Source organism: Balaenoptera physalus (genome assembly GCF_965194825.1).
Source record: "Balaenoptera physalus genome assembly, chromosome: 2".
Lineage (NCBI taxonomy): Eukaryota > Metazoa > Chordata > Mammalia > Artiodactyla > Balaenopteridae > Balaenoptera > Balaenoptera physalus.
The window spans coordinates 46,212,255-46,233,794 of record NC_138883.1 but is presented as its reverse complement, the minus strand read 5'-3'; the positions used below and the strand labels follow the sequence as shown (position 1 = coordinate 46,233,794).

The window sequence follows — 21,540 nt, the reverse complement described above, 5'->3', positions numbered from 1 at the left end:
TAGATTTTTTTTAAGTAAAACAATGGATATTTCTAAAGCTTGTAACAAAGTTTTTAAGCAGTTAACTTTTTTTATAATTCATATGTTATTTCTGTTATACTTTTTAAAGTGATACATTTATAATAGTAAGTACAACTGGCATAAATAGATTTGGTGACAAATTCAACCTTCTCTTGGTACACCAATAAGTCAGCTGGTGGGAGCAGAAGTGCACAAGTAAATTCTAGTTCGTAAAGAGTCCGTGAGCCACGGGCATCTATGAATAGTTGGAAGGGAATGGAAAGTACCAGTTGGTCCAGTAAGTTGGTTAAGTGAAGATGAGTTAAGAGAGCTTCTTAGGGTTGTGAGGATTAAATGAAAAATGCATGTAAAGCACTTGCCAATAGGAGATACTCAACAGATAATAGCCCTCATTATTATTATTTCTGCACTGGTTGTTAATGTTGATACAAGTAAACGGTGGTTCATCCACCAGCCCAGGCTCTGCGGTAAACTAGGGTGGAATAAGCTTCCTAGGGCAGCTCTATGACACGGTTCTTCCAATAGGCTCAATTGAAATCAAGATACTTTGAGTCAGCTCTGTAGAGAGCTGCCTTCCCCAAATACCTATATCCCCATAAGGACTGTTGCAGTGATGTATCTTACTAAATAGCTTAAAATGGACCAGAAGGAAAAGAAAGAATAAGAATAGGTAAAATTTTGTTGTTGCTTCTTTGGGATCCATTGCTAACGGGAATAACTTTTTTTTTTTTTTAAATTTTATTTATGGCTGTGTTGGGTCTTCGTTTCTGTGCGAGGGCTTTCTCTAGTTGTGGCAAACGGGGGCCAGTCTTCATCGCGGTGCGCGGGCCTCTCACTATCGCGGCCTCTCTTGTTGCGGAGCACAGGCTCCAGACGCACAGGCTCAGTAATTGTGGCTCACGGGCCCAGTTGCTCCGCGGCATGTGGGATCTTTCCAGACCAGGGCTCGAACCCGTGTCCCCTGCATTGGCAGGCAGATTCTCAACCACTGCGCCACCAGGGAAGCCCAGGAATAACTTTTTAAATTAGCAATAAGTGTAAGGATTTTATTCACATTTATTAAAATGATCCTTAAGTAACAGAATAAGATTTAATAGAGAAAAATGAGGCTATGCACATAGATACAGGCTAGGGAAGTGTGGCCAGTCCCGAGAGAGCAGAGTGTGGAAGGAAAGAGTAGTGGCCTAGGAAAGTCACTCCATCTCCAGCTCAGTGTGGGATCCTGCACTCTCAGGGACTCTTCTTTATCAAGGCATGAGGTTGGATGACCCCTAAGGATCCTGTATGGTGCTTTCATTCTATGCTTCCAGACTTAGTGGGCAGGTGGCTCTAATTCCCACCTCAAGCTGCATTTCTAAACACAGAGAAGGTGGCCTTCCCAAATACCTTCAGGAGCTGGAGAGAGAACTTGCCGAGAAAAGATGTGGATGTGAGGGCCTGGCTAGAATGATGCCTGGTCTGCATCCACTGGGTGCATTGGGAGGAAGCTCAGGACTGCAGCATGTTTGGAAAGTTGGAAGAATTTTGGAGTAGTCATTAGGCCTCAGGGAGATAGTTTGTGAGAAAGGGGATTATTCACACATGTTCATCGTTATCCAAGAAATTGGTGCCTGCGATATTGTTATTAACTCTGACAGGCTTAGCAGGATAATTTCAATATCCCGACTGAATGTTATATATAAGTATTGTTCTAAAAGTCAGAGCTCACTGCAAGTACAATAATGGCATCTTTGGCTAAAAATGACCGTTTGTTAAATTTTGGCAGGGTAGCTCCAAATTCACCTGGAATCTCAAAGCACTGTGGGCTCCCCTACAAAGTCTGAGAGGTTTTGATTCCCAAGAGTGTCTCTAATTTGGTTATAAGGCTGACAGTGTGACTGAGGTCAGCCAGTCCCAGAATCGGGATCTGAGCTGCAGACCCTAAATTCAAGGTAAGCCTTGTCATATAGCTCACGGCCGTTCAGGAATGAGTTTTGTCAATAGTCAGCGAGGGTGGATGTCTTGCAAGCAAAGCTGTGTTGCTTGAATGCTTTCTTTTTAATCTGTGCGATTTGTGAGAAAGAATTTAAAGCTTTGTATGGTCACAGTTCTTTCCCTAATTTTCTGTTGGTGATGATCTCTCTCTAGCTGGAGAAGCTGCATCATTTTTATTTGCTTCTAGAGTTATTCCCTTGCTCCTCTTCCCCAGCCACTCCATCTGTATGCAGTTCAGAGAGCAGGCTAATTATGGTGTACTGGAGAAGCAGTTGCTCAGAGAAAAGCTCTTTAAGCTCTCGACTGGGGTAGCTCAATGCCGGGGTCATGCTCGTGACCATCTCCTCATTCATGTCCACACTTCTGCCTGTGAGCTGCCTTCCATCCTTTTGCAGTTGCATGAACAAACTTTTTAGAAAGGTCAACATGAGAAACAAGTGCTTTTTCTTAAAGGACAGAGCAAGTAAAGGATTTCATGTTTACTTCTTAGGTCTTCACACTGGAAAAATAGCCACCAAGTGGCCGAGAACAAAGATATGTTCCTATACTTAACCCAGGTTTTGTATTTTTGGCTGCCCCTGCACTGGCTTAGGAGCAAGAAGCTTTATACACTCAGGGGTCAAACTCTCAAACTGGTGTGACTCCAAGCAAAAGGGCTGCTGAAATTCCTTGACCCAGGAGATTGTTTTGCCCGCAGGTCAGTTTTTTCAACTCCACTTCATCATATCGGGTAATTGATTTACTTCTGGAGATGTTGACCCTATGAGACCTCTCTGCCACCTAAATGACATGGGCTGAGAGATACGAAACACTTAAGAATCCTGACTTTGGGAAGAGGGTACAGAGACATACCTTTCCCCTCTGCCCCTCCCTCTTTTAGATCAATCAGCTTAGATTCTGTTGGAATCATCTAGACTGGCAAAGACTTAGGGCCCTTGGTTGAGCTGTTAGAACTCTAGAAGAAGCCTGCTTGAAAGCCAGATTTGTCTTCGATGTAAAGAATCTATAGACTCCCCACTAATTATTAGAGAAATGCACATCAAAACTACAATGAGGTATCACCTCACACCAGTTAGAACGGGCATCGTCAGAAAATCTACAAACAACAAATGCTGGAGAGGGTGTGGAGAAAAGGGAACCCTCTTGCACTGTTGGTGGGAATGTAAATTGATACAGCCACTATGGAGAACAGTATGCAGGTTCCTTAAAACCTAAAAATAGAATTACCATATGACCCAGCAATCCCACTACTGGGCATATACCCAGAGAAAACCATAATTCAAAAAGACACATGCACCCCAGTGTTCATTGCAGCACTGTTTACAATAGCCAGGTCATGGAAGCAACCTAAATGCCCATCGACAGACGAATGGATGAAGAAGATGTGGTACATATATACAATGGAATACTACTCAGCCATAAAAAGGAATGAAATTGGGTTGTTTGTAGAGACGTGGATGGACCTAGAGACTGTCATACAGAGTGAAGTAAATCAGAAAGAGAAAAACAAATATCGTATATTAATGGAACCTGGAAAAATGGCACAGATGAACCAGTTTGCAGGGCAGAAATAGAGACACAGATGTAGAGAACAAACGTATGGACACCAAGGGGGGAAAGTGGCAGGGGGGGTGGGGGTGATGGTGGGATAAACTGGGAGATTGGGATCGACATGTATACACTAATATGTATAAAATGGATAACTAATAAGAACCTGCTGTATAAAATAAATAAAATTAAATTTAAAAATTAAAAAAAAATACATAGACTCCCAACACCACGTCTTTCCAATGGGAACTTTGATGAAACTTCTACCTCAAACAAATCCATGATGGTCATAAGGATCCCATTGGGAACCCGATCTCTAAGCCCGTCACAAGTAGAGTTGGGTCTTCCTTTGGTGCTGGAGAAGTTTGCTTTTCCTCAAGTCCCACAGTTCAAATATGAGTCTGACTCTCCAGAATTGCCCCGGTTTGCATCACCACCCAAATCTATCCATGGAGGTGGCCTAGTTTTTACGATTGAAGGGAGAGTTTGGGCAAATAATCCCATATTTCTCAACATTCCCTCCTCTGTTATACTTTGGCTAATTCAAGAACTCATGCTGGTAGCATGGATCTGGCAGGGTTGCTAATTTACACTGATGGCAGAATCAGAGTCCAGAAAGGTCTCAGGCAATATCCACTTGTGGTTCAGAGCACATGCTTTCGAGTCAGACCAACCTGGGTCTGATTGATTCCACTGATTCCCAGTTCCGCTGATGACTAGCTGTGTGACCTTGAAGAGATGCCTTAAGCTCTCTTGGCCTTTATTTTCTCATATTTAAGAAGGGGGTAATAATCCCCGCCCATGAGTGATTGTGAAATTCCTCTCTGAGCCTAAGTACCGTCCTTTTTTTTTGAAGACAAAGATTTTACACTAACCCTCCTGATCTAAAAACTTGTGCTCCTTCAGTTCTAGTAAATTTTCTCAAATCTTAAAAATAATTCCCTCTGATTTTAATCAGATAATAGCTTTTCTCTTTTGATCATCTAATTTTCTTAACTTTCCCTTTCTTGTTTTCAATCTTTTTGCTCTACTTTTAGTCTTCTTGTTCTAGTTTCTGGTTGATATCTTTATCTTCTACACCTACTATATAATTTTTAATTTTTGCTATTGTATTTTCAAATGGCAAGTGTTCTTGTTCTTTGAATGTTCCTTTTCGTATTGCATTCTGTTCTTGTTTCATAAGTGCAAACCTTTTCTAATATCTCTAAAGATGTTACAGTTGAGTTTTGGAGTCTTTTTCAGCTCCCAACATTGTCTGTGCTTCCTTGAGTTAATTTTTCTCTTTGTTTTGGACCCTGTATCTCAAGCAAATGTCCTTTCATTTAAAAGGAAGGCACTAGAACTTGTGTGTATGAATTTCACCATGGAGAGATCTGGTCGGGCCTGGCCAGGCTGTTTCCTGGGGACTCACAGCTGTAATTCTTTTCTCATGAACTAGTCCATTTCCCCTAGAGGAATCCTTTTCTCCTTCTGGAAGATACAGGCCTGGCTGTCTGGGTCCTGGGTGCTGTCAGGAGAAAGGTGCTAAGATGATAGGATAGTTGCCTGATTTTTGGGGGTAGGAGAGAGAATCTGAGGTTGTCCCTGTACCTTAGACATACTTTCTACCAAACCTCCTGTCTTCAGCGCCTCCCAGCACCCCTGCCTTCAGAGGTACGTGATCTTGGAGTCCTAAATTTCTTGGGAGTTCTGCAGCGTAAACTGTCATGCTTCCATTGCTGTGGGCGTATGTATCCCCTTTCTTTGGTCTACTGAGTCAGTTACCTTCATGTCCTTCTGTTCCCAAGCTTCCAAAATTTTGTTGACTTCAGTGGTCTTCTGATACCCATTGTCATCTCCTGTCATTTCTCTGTGTCCTTTTCCTTGTGCATTTATGCCTTTGCTGTCTTTTTAGTGAGTTTCCAGAAGGAATGGTAACATCTCCATATGTTGGAAGTCTATTTTAACTTGTTAATTTGTTTATTATCTATCTCTCCCACTTGATTATAAATTCCAAGAGGTCAGGGACCTGGCCTTGTTCACTATAGTATGCCTACTGTCCAAAACACTCCCTGGCGTATCATGGGTGTTGAATAAATACTTAATGAATGTATGCATGAATGAATCACATGTAATATAGATCTCTTTGTACAATGCTTACAGCCCAATAAATGATAACTATCTTAAGCGTAATTATTTCAATCTTTGAAGATTAAGTATTGAAACCAAACTTTATGCTACTCACAGCCATTGATTTTAAATGGGGACAAATCTGTCTCTTAAGTTAAAATCTTTAATGAGAAGCATCTGAAATATCTTACCTCCCCTAGAACTCCTTCTTCAAGCCCAAACTTTTCCTGATAGTGATCTTCCCACCAAAACTCTCTTTACTAATAGGATGTCACCTGTTTCTATTAAAGTAAGGTCTGCATTTGAAAGGTAAGAGACTGCCTGAAGATCCCATTGCCAAGTAGAAGCATTCCTGGAACTAGTTCTCCTCATTCATAATGTGACCTTCTGCCTGTCACCTACCTTCCCTCAGTTTCCATTGTCTTATCTGGAAAGTAGTCTGGGGAGAACAGAAAGATTGATTAAATGATCCCTGAAGCTTTTTCAGGCTCTAAAATGACAGATTCTGTGGTTCTGCTAATTACAAAGTGTCAATAAACAATAAATAACCATCTCTAGGGCCCAGGTGTTATGATAGTGACATCCCTGTGAAATTGCCCAATCTTTTCAAATGGCAGATTGGTCAATTCATTAGATAATTAGGTATATAAATGATGGCTTCCAGGTATACATATAGACATCCCAGTTTTAAATATCTGCATAAATATATTGTCACTATAAAAACCACAGAATTAAATAAATACAACCCAAACTGATTAATAGGATTAACTGTAGTAGAGAAACCAGTCTTCCACTGGTGAAGATTCTGGCCGAAGAAGGTGTTGCTTTTTCCAATCTCCAGACAATACCTGACTTCACATCTGTGCTGGCAATCTCTCTGACCACTTTGGCAAAAACAAGAGCGTCCTGTGGCAGGTCTTGAGTGGCGGATGGCTGAACAGTGGTGGGCAGCCAATATGAGAAAAACAGGTGCACAGAGTGCCCAGAACTGGAAATTGCCAACCCACTGTGAAGATGCAACAGCTCTGGTTCTGGAAAAACCCAATGGCATACTGTTGTTTTTGGAGACCCTAGACCCTGCTGTGTTTGGGTTACATTGTTTATTACATTGTACATAGGCCTCAACATTGGGGTCCTGCAGTGTGTTATTCTGGTGTTAAACGAGAGATTATCTGTTTTAAATCACAGATCTATTAATCTCCCCCTCTCTATCAATGACATTGATATAAAGACTAATGACCATTGATATAATTTGAATGATAAAGACCAAAAACATAGGGGCTCTAGTATTAGCTTCAATATCAACTGTGTTCAGTGACCTTGGCAATTGCTGTATCTCTTTCAGCCTCTGGTTCCTTAAGTGATAAAATGGCAAGGGGGTAGATTGGATGATTGCTAAATCATATTCTTAAACAAGTCCCTTCCTGTTTTACAGTTCTGGAATTCTGAGATAGTTGGGGAGTAGACAAATGAGGAAAACAAACTGTGGTGCTCCTGACACCTTCCAGTCTTCTGAAAATAATATTCTTGGAGGAAGGGCCTAAGAAATGCAACACCATCTTTAAAACCCCATCAGGACCGACTCCATTGGGTATCTAAACAAAAACAACGTCTTTTCAATAAAACATAGGGGGACTTCCCTGGCGGTCCAGTGGTTAAGACTTCGCCTTCCAATGCAGGGGGTGCAGGTTCCATCCCTGGTCGGGGAACTAAGATCCCACATGCCTCATGGCCAAAAAAACAAAACATAAAAGAACAGAAGCAATATTGTAACAAATTCAATAAAGACTTTAAAAATGGTACACATCAAAAAAATCTTTAAAAAAAAAAGTAAAACTAAAAATTAAACATTGGCATTGTTTTATGCCTCTACCAATTCTCTTAAGGACTTGACTCAGGAATGAGGAGCTCTATACCCATCCTATTGGGCACCTGGTGAGTCAGTGTTCATTTTACTGGGATGCTTCTTGAAGGACAGCTTTCTGTTTAGGGAAACTTCATGGTTATCTTACATCTTTGAAGGGGGAAAAAAAACTAGGTTGTTTCTCTTAAGTCTGCTCCTCCTCTAGCATTTAATTTTTTTGTTGTTTGTTTGTTTTTGGCCATGCTGTGCAGCATGCAGGATCTTAGTTGCCAGACCAGAGGTCGAACATGTGCCCCCTGCAGTGGAAGCATGGAGTCCTAACCACTGGACTGCCAGGGAATTCCCTCTAGCGTTTAATTTAAAATGAAAAGATCTTGATTTGGCTTTTTTATGCAAATGCTCATCTGACTCTGCCCTCAGAACACCCACACAAGACCAAAACCATAAGCTCTGTGAGCCAGTCAGGGAAAGCCCAAGTGGAAGAAGAGACGCTTCCCAGGCAGCTGAGCAGGTGATTTCTGATTCAGTTATAGGGAATCTTCATGCTACTCAGAGCCACGGATTTTAACTGACTGCCTGGAATAGCCAAAGTAACAACATGCACATTTACCATAGAAGCAAGAGAGAAGAGAAGAGCTTTTCTGACTTTTATGCATTTCTCCTGACGCTGTCATTCTAAAATGGAGAGCCGGGATTCAGAGAGGTATCTTGGTCCTGGTGCATTACCACCTCCTCAAAAACTCTGATTAGTCCTTGAGATACTGTAGCAAATTAATTGAAATTGAAATCACCTAACATTTTTACTTCCTTCAGCAATTCTTCACCTTCGTGCAAAATGTTACTTAAAATATTAACACTGCCTTACAGCTGCTAGCAGCTGTGTGCTTCTGAATGATAGAAGGTGATGGCTTAATAAGTGATAGAAGATACTGTTTGCATCTGTGCTGCCCTGTCTTTTAGTATTCTCTTTTTTGGCACCTGTAGCCCTAGTCACTAGCATAGTGCCCTGTGCATAGAAATGTTAGCTAAGTGTTTGTTGGATGAGTGAGTGAATAAGGCAGTTAGCTTAAACTCTTTTTGCAGGAAGGTAAAAAATTTATTTCAAAAGGATCTTGCATACATCATCTTAGTGGGCCTTTGTCATCCTTCCTAATACCCAGCATATGCCCAACACAGAGCAGATGCTCAGCGAGTATTGGATGGATGGATGGATGGATGGATGGATGGGTGGATGGATGGATGGATGGATGGATGGTTAATACGGGCAGCGTGTGATCCCACAGCAACCCTGGGAGGTAGGTAGGAGAGGTATTATCATTGTTATAACTATTTTCCAGATGAGTACTATGAGACCCTGAATGCGGAGCCAATGGACCTGCTCGGGGTTTTGGATATTGAATGTTCAGTGTTAAGGCCCAGTGTCAGGGCTGGAGTTCTTTTTTCCATGAGAAACAGTGTGGAGTTGGGCTGAAGAACACAAGTCAAACTTGCAAGTCAGAGAACCTTGGGTTTTGAAACCTGGCCCTTGCCCCTTCCTAGCTGTGTGATCTTTGCCAAGCCCCTTACCCTCTGCACCTCAGCTTCCTCTCTGTGAAACGTGTGTTTGTGTGTTTGTACGCGGGGGAGGAGTAATGATAGAACCCACTGCATAAGGCATTAAGTGAGGAGTGACCGGAACAATGTGAGGGCGCGTTTGGCAGTGCTCGACGCTCGGCCAGCCTTAGTGACGGTAGCTGGTGCTGCGGTTGTGCTCGCCCTCGTGTGGCCTCCTCTTCAGGGAGAAGGTTCAGGAAAGGCGGTCCTAAGGATGTGCTTTTGGGTTGTGTTTGGGGAAAGGACAGTACAGTATCCGCAGCCTAGGGCCGGGAAGAAAGAAAGAGACTAAAGAGACAGAGCATTCATTCGTTCAGTCACCCTTCCATGAAAGCCTAAACTGTGCAGGAGAAAGGAGAGCATTGGGATGAGCCAGGAAGGGGAGGGATGAGATCGGTTAGTGCCTTCCCTGTTGCAGAATGTAGTCTGCGGTGAGCGGCTGGCAGCTCCTTTATCCTGACACCCTCGCGGGCTCTTCTATCAGTATTACAAGGCAGACTTTTTTTTAAATATGGGGAAATAAACAATGCGAGGAAAATATCTTGTCCAAATGAGAATGGCACTGCATAAGTATGCTAATAGCATCGTAGCAGATTGGCTTAGGGAGGGGCTGAGAGATCATCCTCTGGGCTGTAATGGCTTTTTCAATGTTGTGCCCTCAGCTTTTAGAGCTTGACACACGGGCACCCAACAAATGTCTGATGAATGAATGAAGGAAGGAGTTCACCTAGTCCAACCTCCTTGTTTTGCATATGAGGAACCCAGTGTCACCTAGCTGTGTTATACGTTCTTAGCTTGAATTTCTAAATATAATGGAAGTACTTAGAATCTTCAATAAGGACTTCTGGCAGTCGGTGTTGCTTACCACTGTCAGGACAAAGAGAAGGTCTCATGAGGGGTTCTTTTCTTTAATGGAAAAGAAGGTGATTCACGTGCCCTGACCCTCCAAAATGGAAACGAAATGTGAACACTTAAAATGAGTGGGAGGAAAGGAAAGATCAAGTTGAGTCTGAATCAAAGGAACGTTACTCTGATTGGGGCAGAGAAAAGTTTGTCTGTAGATAAGAATTCTGAAAGAACAAGGAAGACACTTCTTTTGGTATGACAGGCCATGGTAGAAAATTCATCTCTTGTAAATCTGTGAAACACTATCAAGCAATCAGAGATATTTTTCATATTGCACATAATACACTGAAAATGCTCTATGAATATCATTAGGCTGGCTAGTACTTTGAGTTGATTTTTCAGTTAGCAGTGTTGGTTTATATTGGGTTATTCTTACTCTGACAACTAATAACTAATATTTCTGTAGGACTTTACAGTTTAAAAAACACTTTCATGTACAGTAAATGATTTAATTTTTCAGCAATCTTATGATGGAGCCTTTGATAGCTACTGCTGGAGAAAACTGAGGCACAGAATGGCCATATGTCTTCCAACCCAAATCCCAAATTCTTACTTCATCAGGCTGCATTTGCTGCAGATGATGCCTCCCCCAGTATCAACAGAACAGGTGTCAAGCCAGTAAGTCAGAGCTGGGTGTGTAGCCAGTACATCTTAACCTTGAATGTGCACACAAATCTCCCGGGATCTTAAAGTGCAGGTCCTAATTCTGGGTCTGGGGTGAGGCCTGAGAGTCCAGCCTTTCTAACAAGTTCCCGGATGTTGCTGACGCTACTGGTCCGTGGATCTAGAACACATTTTTTGCTGTTTGTGAATCAGTTATGCTCTCACCTACCGAATTTCCAGACCAAGAGAAAATGTACTCAGAGCTTTCTGCAGCTGATTCATGTCCAGAGAGAGCCTGAGGGGGTTGAATGTGCAGCCAAGGTTGAGAACTGCTAGCCTAAGACAAAAATGCTCCAGGATGGAAGACAGAATGAAGAATTTTATCCATATCTATATTAGTCAGTTCTCATTATTTTCACTGCTGATGTTCTGTAAAGTCCCTGTGAACTCTGAATTAGCAAACATTGAACCCCCCCTGCTGCTAGGGGAAATACTAGGCTAGGTTCCTGCAAACCTCATGACATTTTCATTAACCTATCAATACATAACATTATTTTATACGTGTTTAAAGACATCTTATTTAATACATATTGTTGATTCATTAATATCTGCATTCAAGGCCAACAGCACTCTTACTCATGCTGAGCAAAACTTGTCCAATACATGTGTTTTCTCCCTAAAGCACATCACAGCCCCTTGCACTGAACAACACTAGCCAGCACACCAGCCCTACACTTGGGGGCAATTTTAAACAGTAAATCACCAACGAAAAACACCGAAGTTAGAAAAACATGGCACTGAACAACCTTGTAAAGGACACTGGTTTACAGTATGAGAACTGACATGGGAAGGCTGAGCAACAAGGCCTGTTCGACTCCAGCCAGGAACACGTGCTCCAAGGACTCATTTTTTGCCAGTCTGCACAGGTCCGTGAATGACGATGAAAATGCTGCGAGTGTTGATTTTTGGTTACAAGAAATTTTTAGGAAATAAGTGAATTTGCAAATACAGAATCTGTGAATACGGAGGATCAGTGATATATAAGACATAATAGAGGAACACACACACACTGTATAGTTTGTATGCAGGTCAAGGTGGGCATAGATGTAGATAAGCAGAGACCTATGGATCTGAGCTGGCTGTCTGGGGTCAGCCCAGGCCCCCTGATCACCCTACAGCCTGTTCTCTTTGCTGCCCGGATCTTAAGGCTTCAGACAGCCCTCCCCATCTCATATCCAATAAGAAATGAATGCTGTTCAATTCCTGTCCTTAAACTAGAACAGTCCTGGGGCCTGAATTATGCCAGGAACCTCATGCTTGCAGTGTCTCTGGAAGTCTTTTATTGCAGGACTGATTTATAATACCCAAGTCGATGAGTTGAGAGCAATTACGTAAACGCTGTTTCTCTGGGGTAGAGAAGAATGATCCGGTTTAAATGAAAAATGCAGTGCCAAGTCAAAAATTCAAATCATTATGTGTAATTACAGACCACAGTAAATCAATTTTACAAACACAGTACCAATCTCACTGTGTCCCAACACCCACAGGGTCAGGTTGTGACAGTTTAGAATTTGAGAAGAGGCTGAAGGTGAAGAGAAGGTGGGAATTGGGATGCGTGAAGCCTCAATAGCTTGTCTTGAATCACATGGTGATTCAATCAAATATAATTAAGAAACCAGGAGAACCCAAACCATCCAATTCCTCTTAATTAACATCCCCCCCAAATAATCTAATTAGCAGTGTAAGCTCAAATTGTGGGGTTTTTTTTTTTGAATGGTCATTTATGTGTATTGTTACACTTGACATTTAGATTGAATGCTTTAATGAAAACAAGAACCAATTCCCTCATCAGTAAATTGCCGGCCGAAATGCTGAGAATCTCCAGTTCTCATTCTTCTATCAAGGAACTAAGTTAAGAATTAGTCAGGACTGCATAATACATTTCTAATTATTTATAACCCGTCTCCTAACACTAGAAAGAAAAGAAAAAAGATTGCTGCTTAATCAAGGCCAAGTTCAGAGTTTCACACTCTGAAATCCTGGCACCGGTCCTGTGTTTGGCTGGTGCTGAGTTGAGACCCTGATGGCAGTAGGATTTCGGCATCTTCTAATGATGCCAGTCCTCGCCTAATCAGTGCTGTTGCATTTAAGAGCCACCTTGCCCTCTTATCTGGGAGCCTTTTAAGCTCCAGCGGCAGTGAAGACTTTGCCAGTAGTTCAGCTCAAGACAGGAGTTAGTAGACAAGACTCCAAAATATCCTTTGTAAGCCCTTTTTAAGTGTGACCCCCTTCTCCTCTGGACAAGTGCTGCTGGTGGTGTCAAGATGCAAAAGGATACCCTGATGATTTGTTCAGTGACTCTGGTAGTGGCCTTGGGATTGATGCTCTGACGGGGGGCTTGGTTGCTCAATCATGAAACCCTGGCTATTGCAGTTCCAAACTTGGATTGCTTTGCTGGTACCCGCGTTCAGTCAGCAGCCGGGGAGTGTTAAAGACAGGATGGACAGCGCATTTTGTAAACCTAAGAAGCACTTCCTGGATAGACATGTGAGCTGAGGTAACAGTGATTACAATTTGAGAGTTATCTTTTAAGAAAGGGGTAGGAGGGTAGTTTTGTCATCAAACATCTAACTTTCTGAGTTTCTCCACTCTCTTCCTTAAACACAGTGACTGGAGCATTTTTATGGACACACTGGTAAACAAAAAAGGAAATAGCTGCTTCAGTCCACTCCTGGCCACTTGCTTGACTCAAATATTTTCTTTACTTGGTGTCATAATCGAAATGATTCAAATTCTGCAACTCTGTCTAAACTCTTCACTCACCACGTGGGTAGAAATTCCACGGACAAACCTAAGGTCTAAGAAGCGTAAGGGTTAAGCACATACAGATATAACTATAGATATGAAAAGGAACATAATTCAGGAAAGTAGAAGTGAACCCAATATACGGGAACCTTAGAAATGGCTGGGTTGATTCCACAGTCCCTCGAATTGGCTGAAACATCTGCTTCAGTGGTGTCAAGTTACTTCCATAGTTGGTGTCATTGGTTTTGATAGAATGGAATGAGAGGATTTGGGCAGTTTCCTTTTAGGACTGCTTGATTTGAAGTTCAACTTGTAAGATTCTACTGATTTCTATAAAATGTATATATTGTCTTCTTGTCTAACTTATAAATAATGACAATGTAAAGTCAAACAGCAGTTTTCTAAAATAGATTTTCTAGGATGACACCCAGTTTTGCCATTATAGAAACTGACAAAAGAGGACAAATGAAATGTACAAAAGATTGATGCAGCAATAAAAGTCTGCCAGAAACATTCTAATTTACTTCTTAAAAGCCTAAATGTTTAAGTGATAATGTGAAGGCAGAAACATACATCTTTGCTCTGCCCAAAGGCCGAGCCTTCTGTGGAGTAATAAGGGCTGACACCAGTGACAAGGACTCGCATCATGGAAAAACCTCTCCAGGTGCTTTTCCCTGCGTCAGAATGTGTTCACTTCAATATGGTATGAAAATGAGACTGAACAGGGAAAAAGAGATTTGGCAGTGGGTATTTGTCAGCCTTGTTGGCATGTTCTTTGCGGCTCTGTCTTCTTCTAGAGTCTCCATTTGTTTTGTTTTGTTGCATAGGCGAGTGTATACTTTCTCTTCAGAGAGCGTGTGGCTTCCTCCCTGGGCTTGTCGGGAACACCCGGTCCGCCCCCTACGTCTTTGCTTTGTAGCCTGCTCTTTCTTCTTCCCCCAGGATGAGGTGGAGTCTAAAGCTGTTTGGGGGAATCATCTTCTGGTGTCCAGATGTTGTGAGCACTGGTTTTCCAAACTTTTGGACAAGAAGCAGAGCACAAGCATGCAGAGTTGAGGCATATAACCTTTCAGATTTGCTTTTAATCTATTCCCTGAAGCAATGAGACAGAGCATGTTAATTTTAACCGTAATAATTACTACTCCCTTCCCCCTCCAACCCCCGACACAAATCTGTTCTTGGCCATGAATGTGACTGGTGTTGTCTTTTTTTTGCATGATGTCACTGATTAAATACCCAAGTTTTTGTGTGTTTTTTTTAATGTATTCTTGCAGTACTATTAATCTTTTCTTCCCCAAAGATTCCCACCACAGGGCCTCAGATTACTGGTTGTGGCACCACAAAACCAACTAAAGAAGAGGAATCCAGGGTCTAATGTCGTTTCACCACTGAGCCTTACTCAAAGATGTTGGCTTTTTTAAAAAGCAAATGTCTAGAATTATGCATACAAGTGGTGTTAGCAGAACTCTACTCTTTGAAAATGGAAAGCCTTCAGTAACAGTTCCTTAGATGCTCTGAAATCAGTGTTCTCAGAAGAAACTCTTGAGATGGCACCTGAAAGATGCCTGTTAAGCAGGCCTAGACTAAGGGAATGAACAGACACACTCTCCCCAGTAACTTTGAAACAATAGCCATAGCTATTTTATAGCTGGCAATGGCTTGAGCTTTTTCTCCTTTAAACCTGACAAGTATCAAACCACCTCCTGCAGCAAAACTCTCAAATTGGTGTATTCAGCAAAGGTTCTACTGATACTTCTGTATTTTGGGGAGTAGGTCTAGAAAATATTGTTAAAGTACACCATTAGCAACACATAAGTCGAATATTCCCCGTGCTTTTTCATAGCCTGTTGACACACGTAACGTGTATCACCCGAGTAGGGAATTGACCCGGACCTTTTCATTCGGGAAAGAAATTCTAAGTTAATATTTAAAAATAATATGCAAATGTTTGATTTCCTCATTCTACTTTTTAAAATCCCTAAATTAGAATGAGTTGTTTTTGTAAAGTTTAGTCATACTAGCAATTAGATTGAGTTCTGTCACATGAGCGTCTAGAATTTGAAAAATTAACAAAGCATTAAGTATTTCTGTGAAGGCCAACTTCTTGAATTAGAAATGGAGAGACTGGCTTAGGAAGAAAGAAGAGTGAAATTGCAAATCATGTCTACGTGGCTGAACTCATGAGGGCCTGATGAGGCTGCAGAGCCCAACCTTGGGTTGAGAAGACAGGTTATTGGGTTTGATGAAAGAGAATGACATTAGGAGTATGGGTGTACTTAATGCCCTTATTCAAAAGGAAATCAGCTTCAGCAGTCTAGATTCTAGACCCCAGGGCAAAATGCTGAGCCTGGAGATAGGTGGAAACTCACAGTGGTAGCAATGAGACCTGGTGGTGGAGTGAACTTGAAGAGGTAGTGTAACTGTGAAAGGCACCAGAGGACTTTAAGCATATGAGTTCCCGAGGCCACTAGGTGCCCGTGGAACTCAGCAAACACAGCAGAGAATAGCGGTCATCTCTATCATTTATTGAGTTCGGGCCTCAGTTTTTAACAAAAAACTGGGATCCCCGTAAAACAATAATTGTACTTCAAATCTGATGATGAAAAAAATGACAAGAAGAGCTATGAATTCAGCAAATATAAATGAATTTATATTTTATTAATTTTAATACTCTCTACATACGTATAAAAACCACGTATAGCACAGCGTCTCATCTACTAACCGGTGCACGTAGGGATTCCCAGGTCCTTCCACTACCCAGGGGCCCCCAGCTCACAACATAGGGATTATTGGATTACATTGCCTTTCAGGGTCTTGCAGCTCTGAAATGTTATTAATCTATGCTCATAATACTAATTTTAAAGCATTACTTGTATTCACTGTATAAATTTAAGGAGAACAGAGAAGTATGCAATGTGTCTTTGAAAGATCTCCATTACCGTTTGTTAGGATAAAGTTGCAGTGGAAGAGTTGAGCTTCAGTCGTCCGAACTGTTTGTGTATGAGGATCACTTCACTCCTTGACAGTGGGGTACAATTGTTAACCTAACAGTGGACCAAGGAAATAGCTGGGCCCGTATCCCAAACCTTCCTCTTTCCACAAACCCCATTATTTGTCATATTAGAAGGCAGGAGAAGTAGTTATACCTAATTTTCTTAAAAGAGTCTATCTTGAAAAGTCTTTTCCTGAACCTTATTTCAATAGCTAAAAATCAAGGCAAAGTCAAGTTTGGTCACAGGAAAGGGGAAAGAAATCTGATTTCCAGGCTTTCAAGAAAATACTTAAAAGAACAGAACCCAGTGCCAGGTATTGTATTTTCCCCTAAAAATGTGTTGAAAGTAGTCTCATGAAAGATGCTTGGAGATGAAAAAGAAATCATAAGGTTAAAGGAGGTCAGAGACGGCGGCTGGCCCCGAATGGTATGACAGAGTTTTTGGCCAGATTATAAGACCCTCTGTCCTCACATCATACTGCTCCACTGCTGAAGCAAGATTATTTTTAGCTGCTTTTCCCATATTTCAACTAGACTTGCTCAATATTTATTATTTATTTTTAGTTTACTTGACGTTATAAGTGTTCCAACTATTATAGTACTCTACTGTCATATGTACACATACATACATACATATATATGTGTACATACCTGAGATTTCCTATTCCTAAAAATATAAGCGATACGGGCTCTATACTCTACACAGTATTAAGTTTTAGCTTCAGTTTTTTCAAGAGCAAGAGTCACAATTTTGCCCCCCTGGGCAATTGTTAGAATGAATCCCCCCTGAAATATGCTGTCCCTCCAACGCTCATTATTATAAAGTCACAAAATTCAGGACCTCGGTTCAGCTGGAACTTGCTAACTCCTAATCAATAGTGAGACTTTTTTTCAAGTTGTGCTTAATTCTGCATCATTTGAATATTACTCTGGGGCAGCTTAAGTCTCAATGGAGTGCTGCTGTTGTCTGGCGTGCAGCAGTCAGCAAGCGAGAACATTCAAAAGGTCTGCCTCTAGCTAGAGTGATTCTGGGGCAGCTAACACGGTGTGAAGAGCTTCTCAGAAGCCTGACTTCACTGCTCTCCCCTCCCTACTCATAGGGAAAGGAATGTTATTTATTTATTTTTGCCTGAATATCCATCCTTCCTCCATTTACCACCACTTCAGATGAGTTCTTTTGGTTGAAAAGAAAAAGGAGTCATGGGACAGCCATCCACCCTTTGCCCCGGGCCACCTCATTCCTTCCACTGCTGTGTGGCCTGTTTTCTCACACTCTTTCTGTCCATGGCGTTTATTCTTTCCTCTGCTATTTTATGCCAAACAAAGTACTCCAGCACCTGAAGTAATACCAAATTCGGCTCCGCGGTCACCATTACCTCTACCTGAAGATTTGTCTTCACCCCAAAGTGGCCTTGTTGGCAGGTGACCTGTCACCTGCTCCAGTCTCCTTCCCACAGGAAGGTGAGCCTGTATTGCCTCCAGGCCTCAGTTCCCTTTGGAGAGATGAGGTGTTTGCCCCGCACAACTTGGCTTTCATGTAGGTGTGGGCCCCCGCTGGCTCTCAATCCGCGGCCCTCTCTGCAAACCAAACCAGAAGCTTAACAAGAAGCACTGTGCTTGGTTGCTATGGAAGGTTCGCTCCTAAGGGGACATTTCTGAGTTTGGTGCCAGCTGTGGGAATCTTTATGATACAGACAGGGTGGGGCCTTAGGTAGAAAGTCCCTGGGAAAAGGTCCTTGTACCTCAGGTATAATCGATTTTTATTGGAGACAGAGACCAACCAAGCTCGTGCCATAATCCCTGTAGCTTCAGTCAAGCTCAGGGATATATGAAGAAATGGGTGTAGATTTCTATGAACAAATCCCTGTAAGTCCTGGGAAGTTAGGTAAACATTTAGTAGATTCCTTGGACACTGACAGCCTCCCCAAGGACACCCATCAGTGGGGAGGTAGCATGGATTTTAAGAAAACTTTCGGTGGAAAGAAGCAAATTGGCTTCATCTAATAACGGAATTCTACTGCTACCTGTGTGTGGTATTGTTCTCCACATCCAAAAACGGGGACCCTCTTAGCAGTGTCACCACTCATGGTTATGGATTCAGTTATAGCCTCTAACCAGGTGGAATGCTAAGGGTTCCAGCAGCTCTGAGCTGTGTGTCGCTCTTTGGCAAGGCCTGTTTTTATGGTTTCGGGCTCACTCTAATCCTGGCTGTGAAGAGGAGCCCCCGTTTCCACTCTGGGCACACCTGGCTGGCACCATTCAGAGCATCCACCAGATATTCTGAAATGGTTGCAGAGGTACCAGGAAGCAAAGACATCTCAGCTGGAAAGTCCCAGCACTTGGGGCAGCCCTGAACAAGTCTGCCCAATTTTGTATAAATACTTAGACAGGCATGAAATGAATTTTCTGGATGTCTGGCTTTTCTTCCTATTGGCTTCTCTCTTCATTTTTGCTGCTGCTTCCTTTTTCTTTTTTTCTTTTTCTGCTTTTTCTTTTTTCTTTTTCTTTTTCTCTTGCTAATTCAGATCCAACCAGGGAGCAATGCATTTTCCAGGGAGCCTTTTTAAATAGTTTCTTCCATAGTCTATTTAGTGGAAATGCAAGCTGTTTCAGCCTGTTAGGATCCAAAAAAATTTTTTAACATTGTTCCCTTTGCATATTTTGAAGTTAGATGATAATTCCTTGCCTTTGATAGAATCGACCCAAATTAGAAATTTCTCGGGGTACAGATACTAAACTCGGCAGCTCCCTTTTTCCCTCCCTTTTTTGTTAATAAGGAAGTTTCTACCCCTTCTGATTGTCCCTCTTTCACACACAAGACTGCCCTTCTGGCCACATGAAGCCAAACGGAAACACTGACAGCAGAGGTGTGAGCCCCATGGCTCTCGGGGCCTGGTTAATGCCAGCTGACCATGAGCAGCCTGCCCTCACCTCTACTGCCCCAAACACACTTTTTGCAAACACTCAGACTTTATCTTTTTAAGTGGGGGGCAAGGGAGCCTGCTGTTCAGGTCTCTATGTGGGTGCTGCCCTACCAGAATGCGGTTTAACAGAAAGCGGAACTTCTTACATTGGGATGTCAGGTCTGCTGACTAAAAAACACACAAAGATGAACGCCAGCAAAGCATTGCTAGTCCGGACTTGGGAGAGTAAATACCTCACTGGAGGGGATAGAGCCTGAGATGGAACTTAATGGCTTCCCTGAAAAATGTTTAAAAATGCATGTGGCTCAGTTCCATGTTAACACTGCAGCAGTCAAAATAAACTGGACCTGTCAGTAGCCAGCGCAGAGAGAAAGTTATGAATAGACTTATTTTGTAAGGTTGTCACTTTACACGCCCAGAAAAACCAACCAAGGGTAACGTCGGCTCCCTCGGCGTTGATTTTGGTTAAATCCCTGCCTTGAATGACCTCAATTTAATTTGGCTAGTTATATGTGAGTTGTTGCTTTTTCCTGGTTTTCTGGAAAAGAAATTAAAAATGGGGGCTACACAGATGTTGCCCACTGCACGGAAGGGCTGAACACGCACCCCACTGGCTTCTGAATGAACGCCTTGTTACCTGGAAGTGTTTTCAATATAAAGTTTGGCATTAACCTGCGAAGCCAAGAGAAAGAATCGGCCCTTTCACGCACAGCTGCTGTGTCCCGTACCCCTGGTAGTGTTGGGCCCCTCGCTGAGCCTGCACCCCCTTCAGAGGTGATGGTTCCCCCGATTCCTGGTTGGAAGGACTAGTCCACTTCGTCTAGCTCAGCCCAGCAAAGATCCCCAACGATGATGACCGGCCTGCCTGCCCTTCCAGAAGTCCACCCTTAATGACATGGGTAATGTCGGGTTTTGTGTGTTTCCTCCCCTGCAAAAAAATTATCCAGGACATGTTCTTTTCAGTCTTGGCAGATGGCCACTTAGCCAAACTGTCAAGCCTCACCTGATTTATGGGGCTACTACTCCAAATCCTGATTTCTAGAGTTGGAACTAAACCCAGATCCCAACCCACAAAAGCACAGGTCTGGGCACTATAGATGTAGCCTCCCTGGAGAAGCCCAACCCACCCAGAGGTACAGACAGCATCCTTTTTAATCACCCCAAAGGGAAGGGCCACCCCATGCCCACTGATGCAGTAATAAGACAGCGCCATCTCTCAGGGTGAAGAGGTACTGTGGGTTCTTCTGTGGCCCAGGCTAAAGGGGGGGGAATAACCTATTTCATTTTATTTTTTTTTTCCAGTTCTCTCAGGCCAGGCACACCACAGCCCTTTGAAACGATCTGTGTCCCTTACCCCACCCATGAATGTGCCAAACCAGCCTCTAGGACATGGATGGATGTCTCATGAGGACTTACGAGCTAGAGGACCCCAGTGCCTCCCATCCGATCATGCCCCCCTGTCACCACAAAGCAGTGTAGCCTCTTCAGGAAGTGGTGGGAGTGAACACTTAGAAGATCAGACCACTGCTCGTAACACATTCCAAGAAGAAGGTAGTGGTATGAAAGGTGAGTGACTACCACTGGCAACAGAGTCCATCCCTTTATTTGGAATCAGGAGGGTGAGAAGAGAGGTAGGCAGCAAGGAGGAAAGAGCCCGCCCCTCCCCAGGCTGATGGAGTTGACCGTGGAGGAAAGGGCTTGGATTCCCCTTCCAGGGCTTCTTGCCAAAACCTGGGAAGAGCAAGAGAGGTCAACACCCTCTTTTTTTTGAATGCAGTGACTTGCGGACAATTAAATGTGTCACAGCTGGCGGTGACAGCATCTACTGTTTGCACGTACGTTCTTCGGTCTGCCCTGTTTGTAAAGACGCTGAGCTGCTCCAGCCTTCTACCTCACTGCTCTGGCCAGGGAACCGTCAATAATTTAGCAAAACAAACCACAGGATATTTTTTTCAAATCTCTCTTAGTGTACAATCGTAGTGTTGCTTTGTTTCCTCTCTCCCTTTTCCTTTAATATCCAAAGAAGCTTGCAAACCCTTTTTCTCTGCATCTGTTTAAGGGACATGAAAAAAATACCACTGAGACTCTCTGACAGTGTTTTAAGCCTGATAACAGATTTGCATACAGGTGATAAAGGCCTTTTTGTGCAGCATAAATAAATGTTCCTACATTGCCCTGTAAATCTCTCCTCTTCTAAAGAT

At 42.7% G+C, this 21,540-nt stretch overlaps 1 protein-coding gene across 6 annotated transcripts in view; it reads left to right on the top strand.

Annotated features, from left to right (window-relative positions):
* SAMD4A (sterile alpha motif domain containing 4A) overlaps positions 1–21,540 on the top strand; it is a 221,215-nt gene that overhangs the window by 147,783 nt on the left and 51,892 nt on the right. For 4 of the 6 annotated variants that reach the window (XR_014260777.1, XR_014260779.1, XM_082450396.1 and 1 more), the window contains exon 4: positions 20,642–20,905. The exons of the other annotated variants lie outside the window; for them this stretch is intronic. Coding sequence is in view for 2 of the 4 variants with exons in the window: in XM_082450396.1 (XP_082306522.1) it covers positions 20,642–20,905 (264 nt within the window). In the remaining 2 variants the exon portion in view is untranslated. The remainder of the gene's footprint in view (positions 1–20,641; positions 20,906–21,540) is intronic. 6 annotated transcript variants of the gene reach the window in all.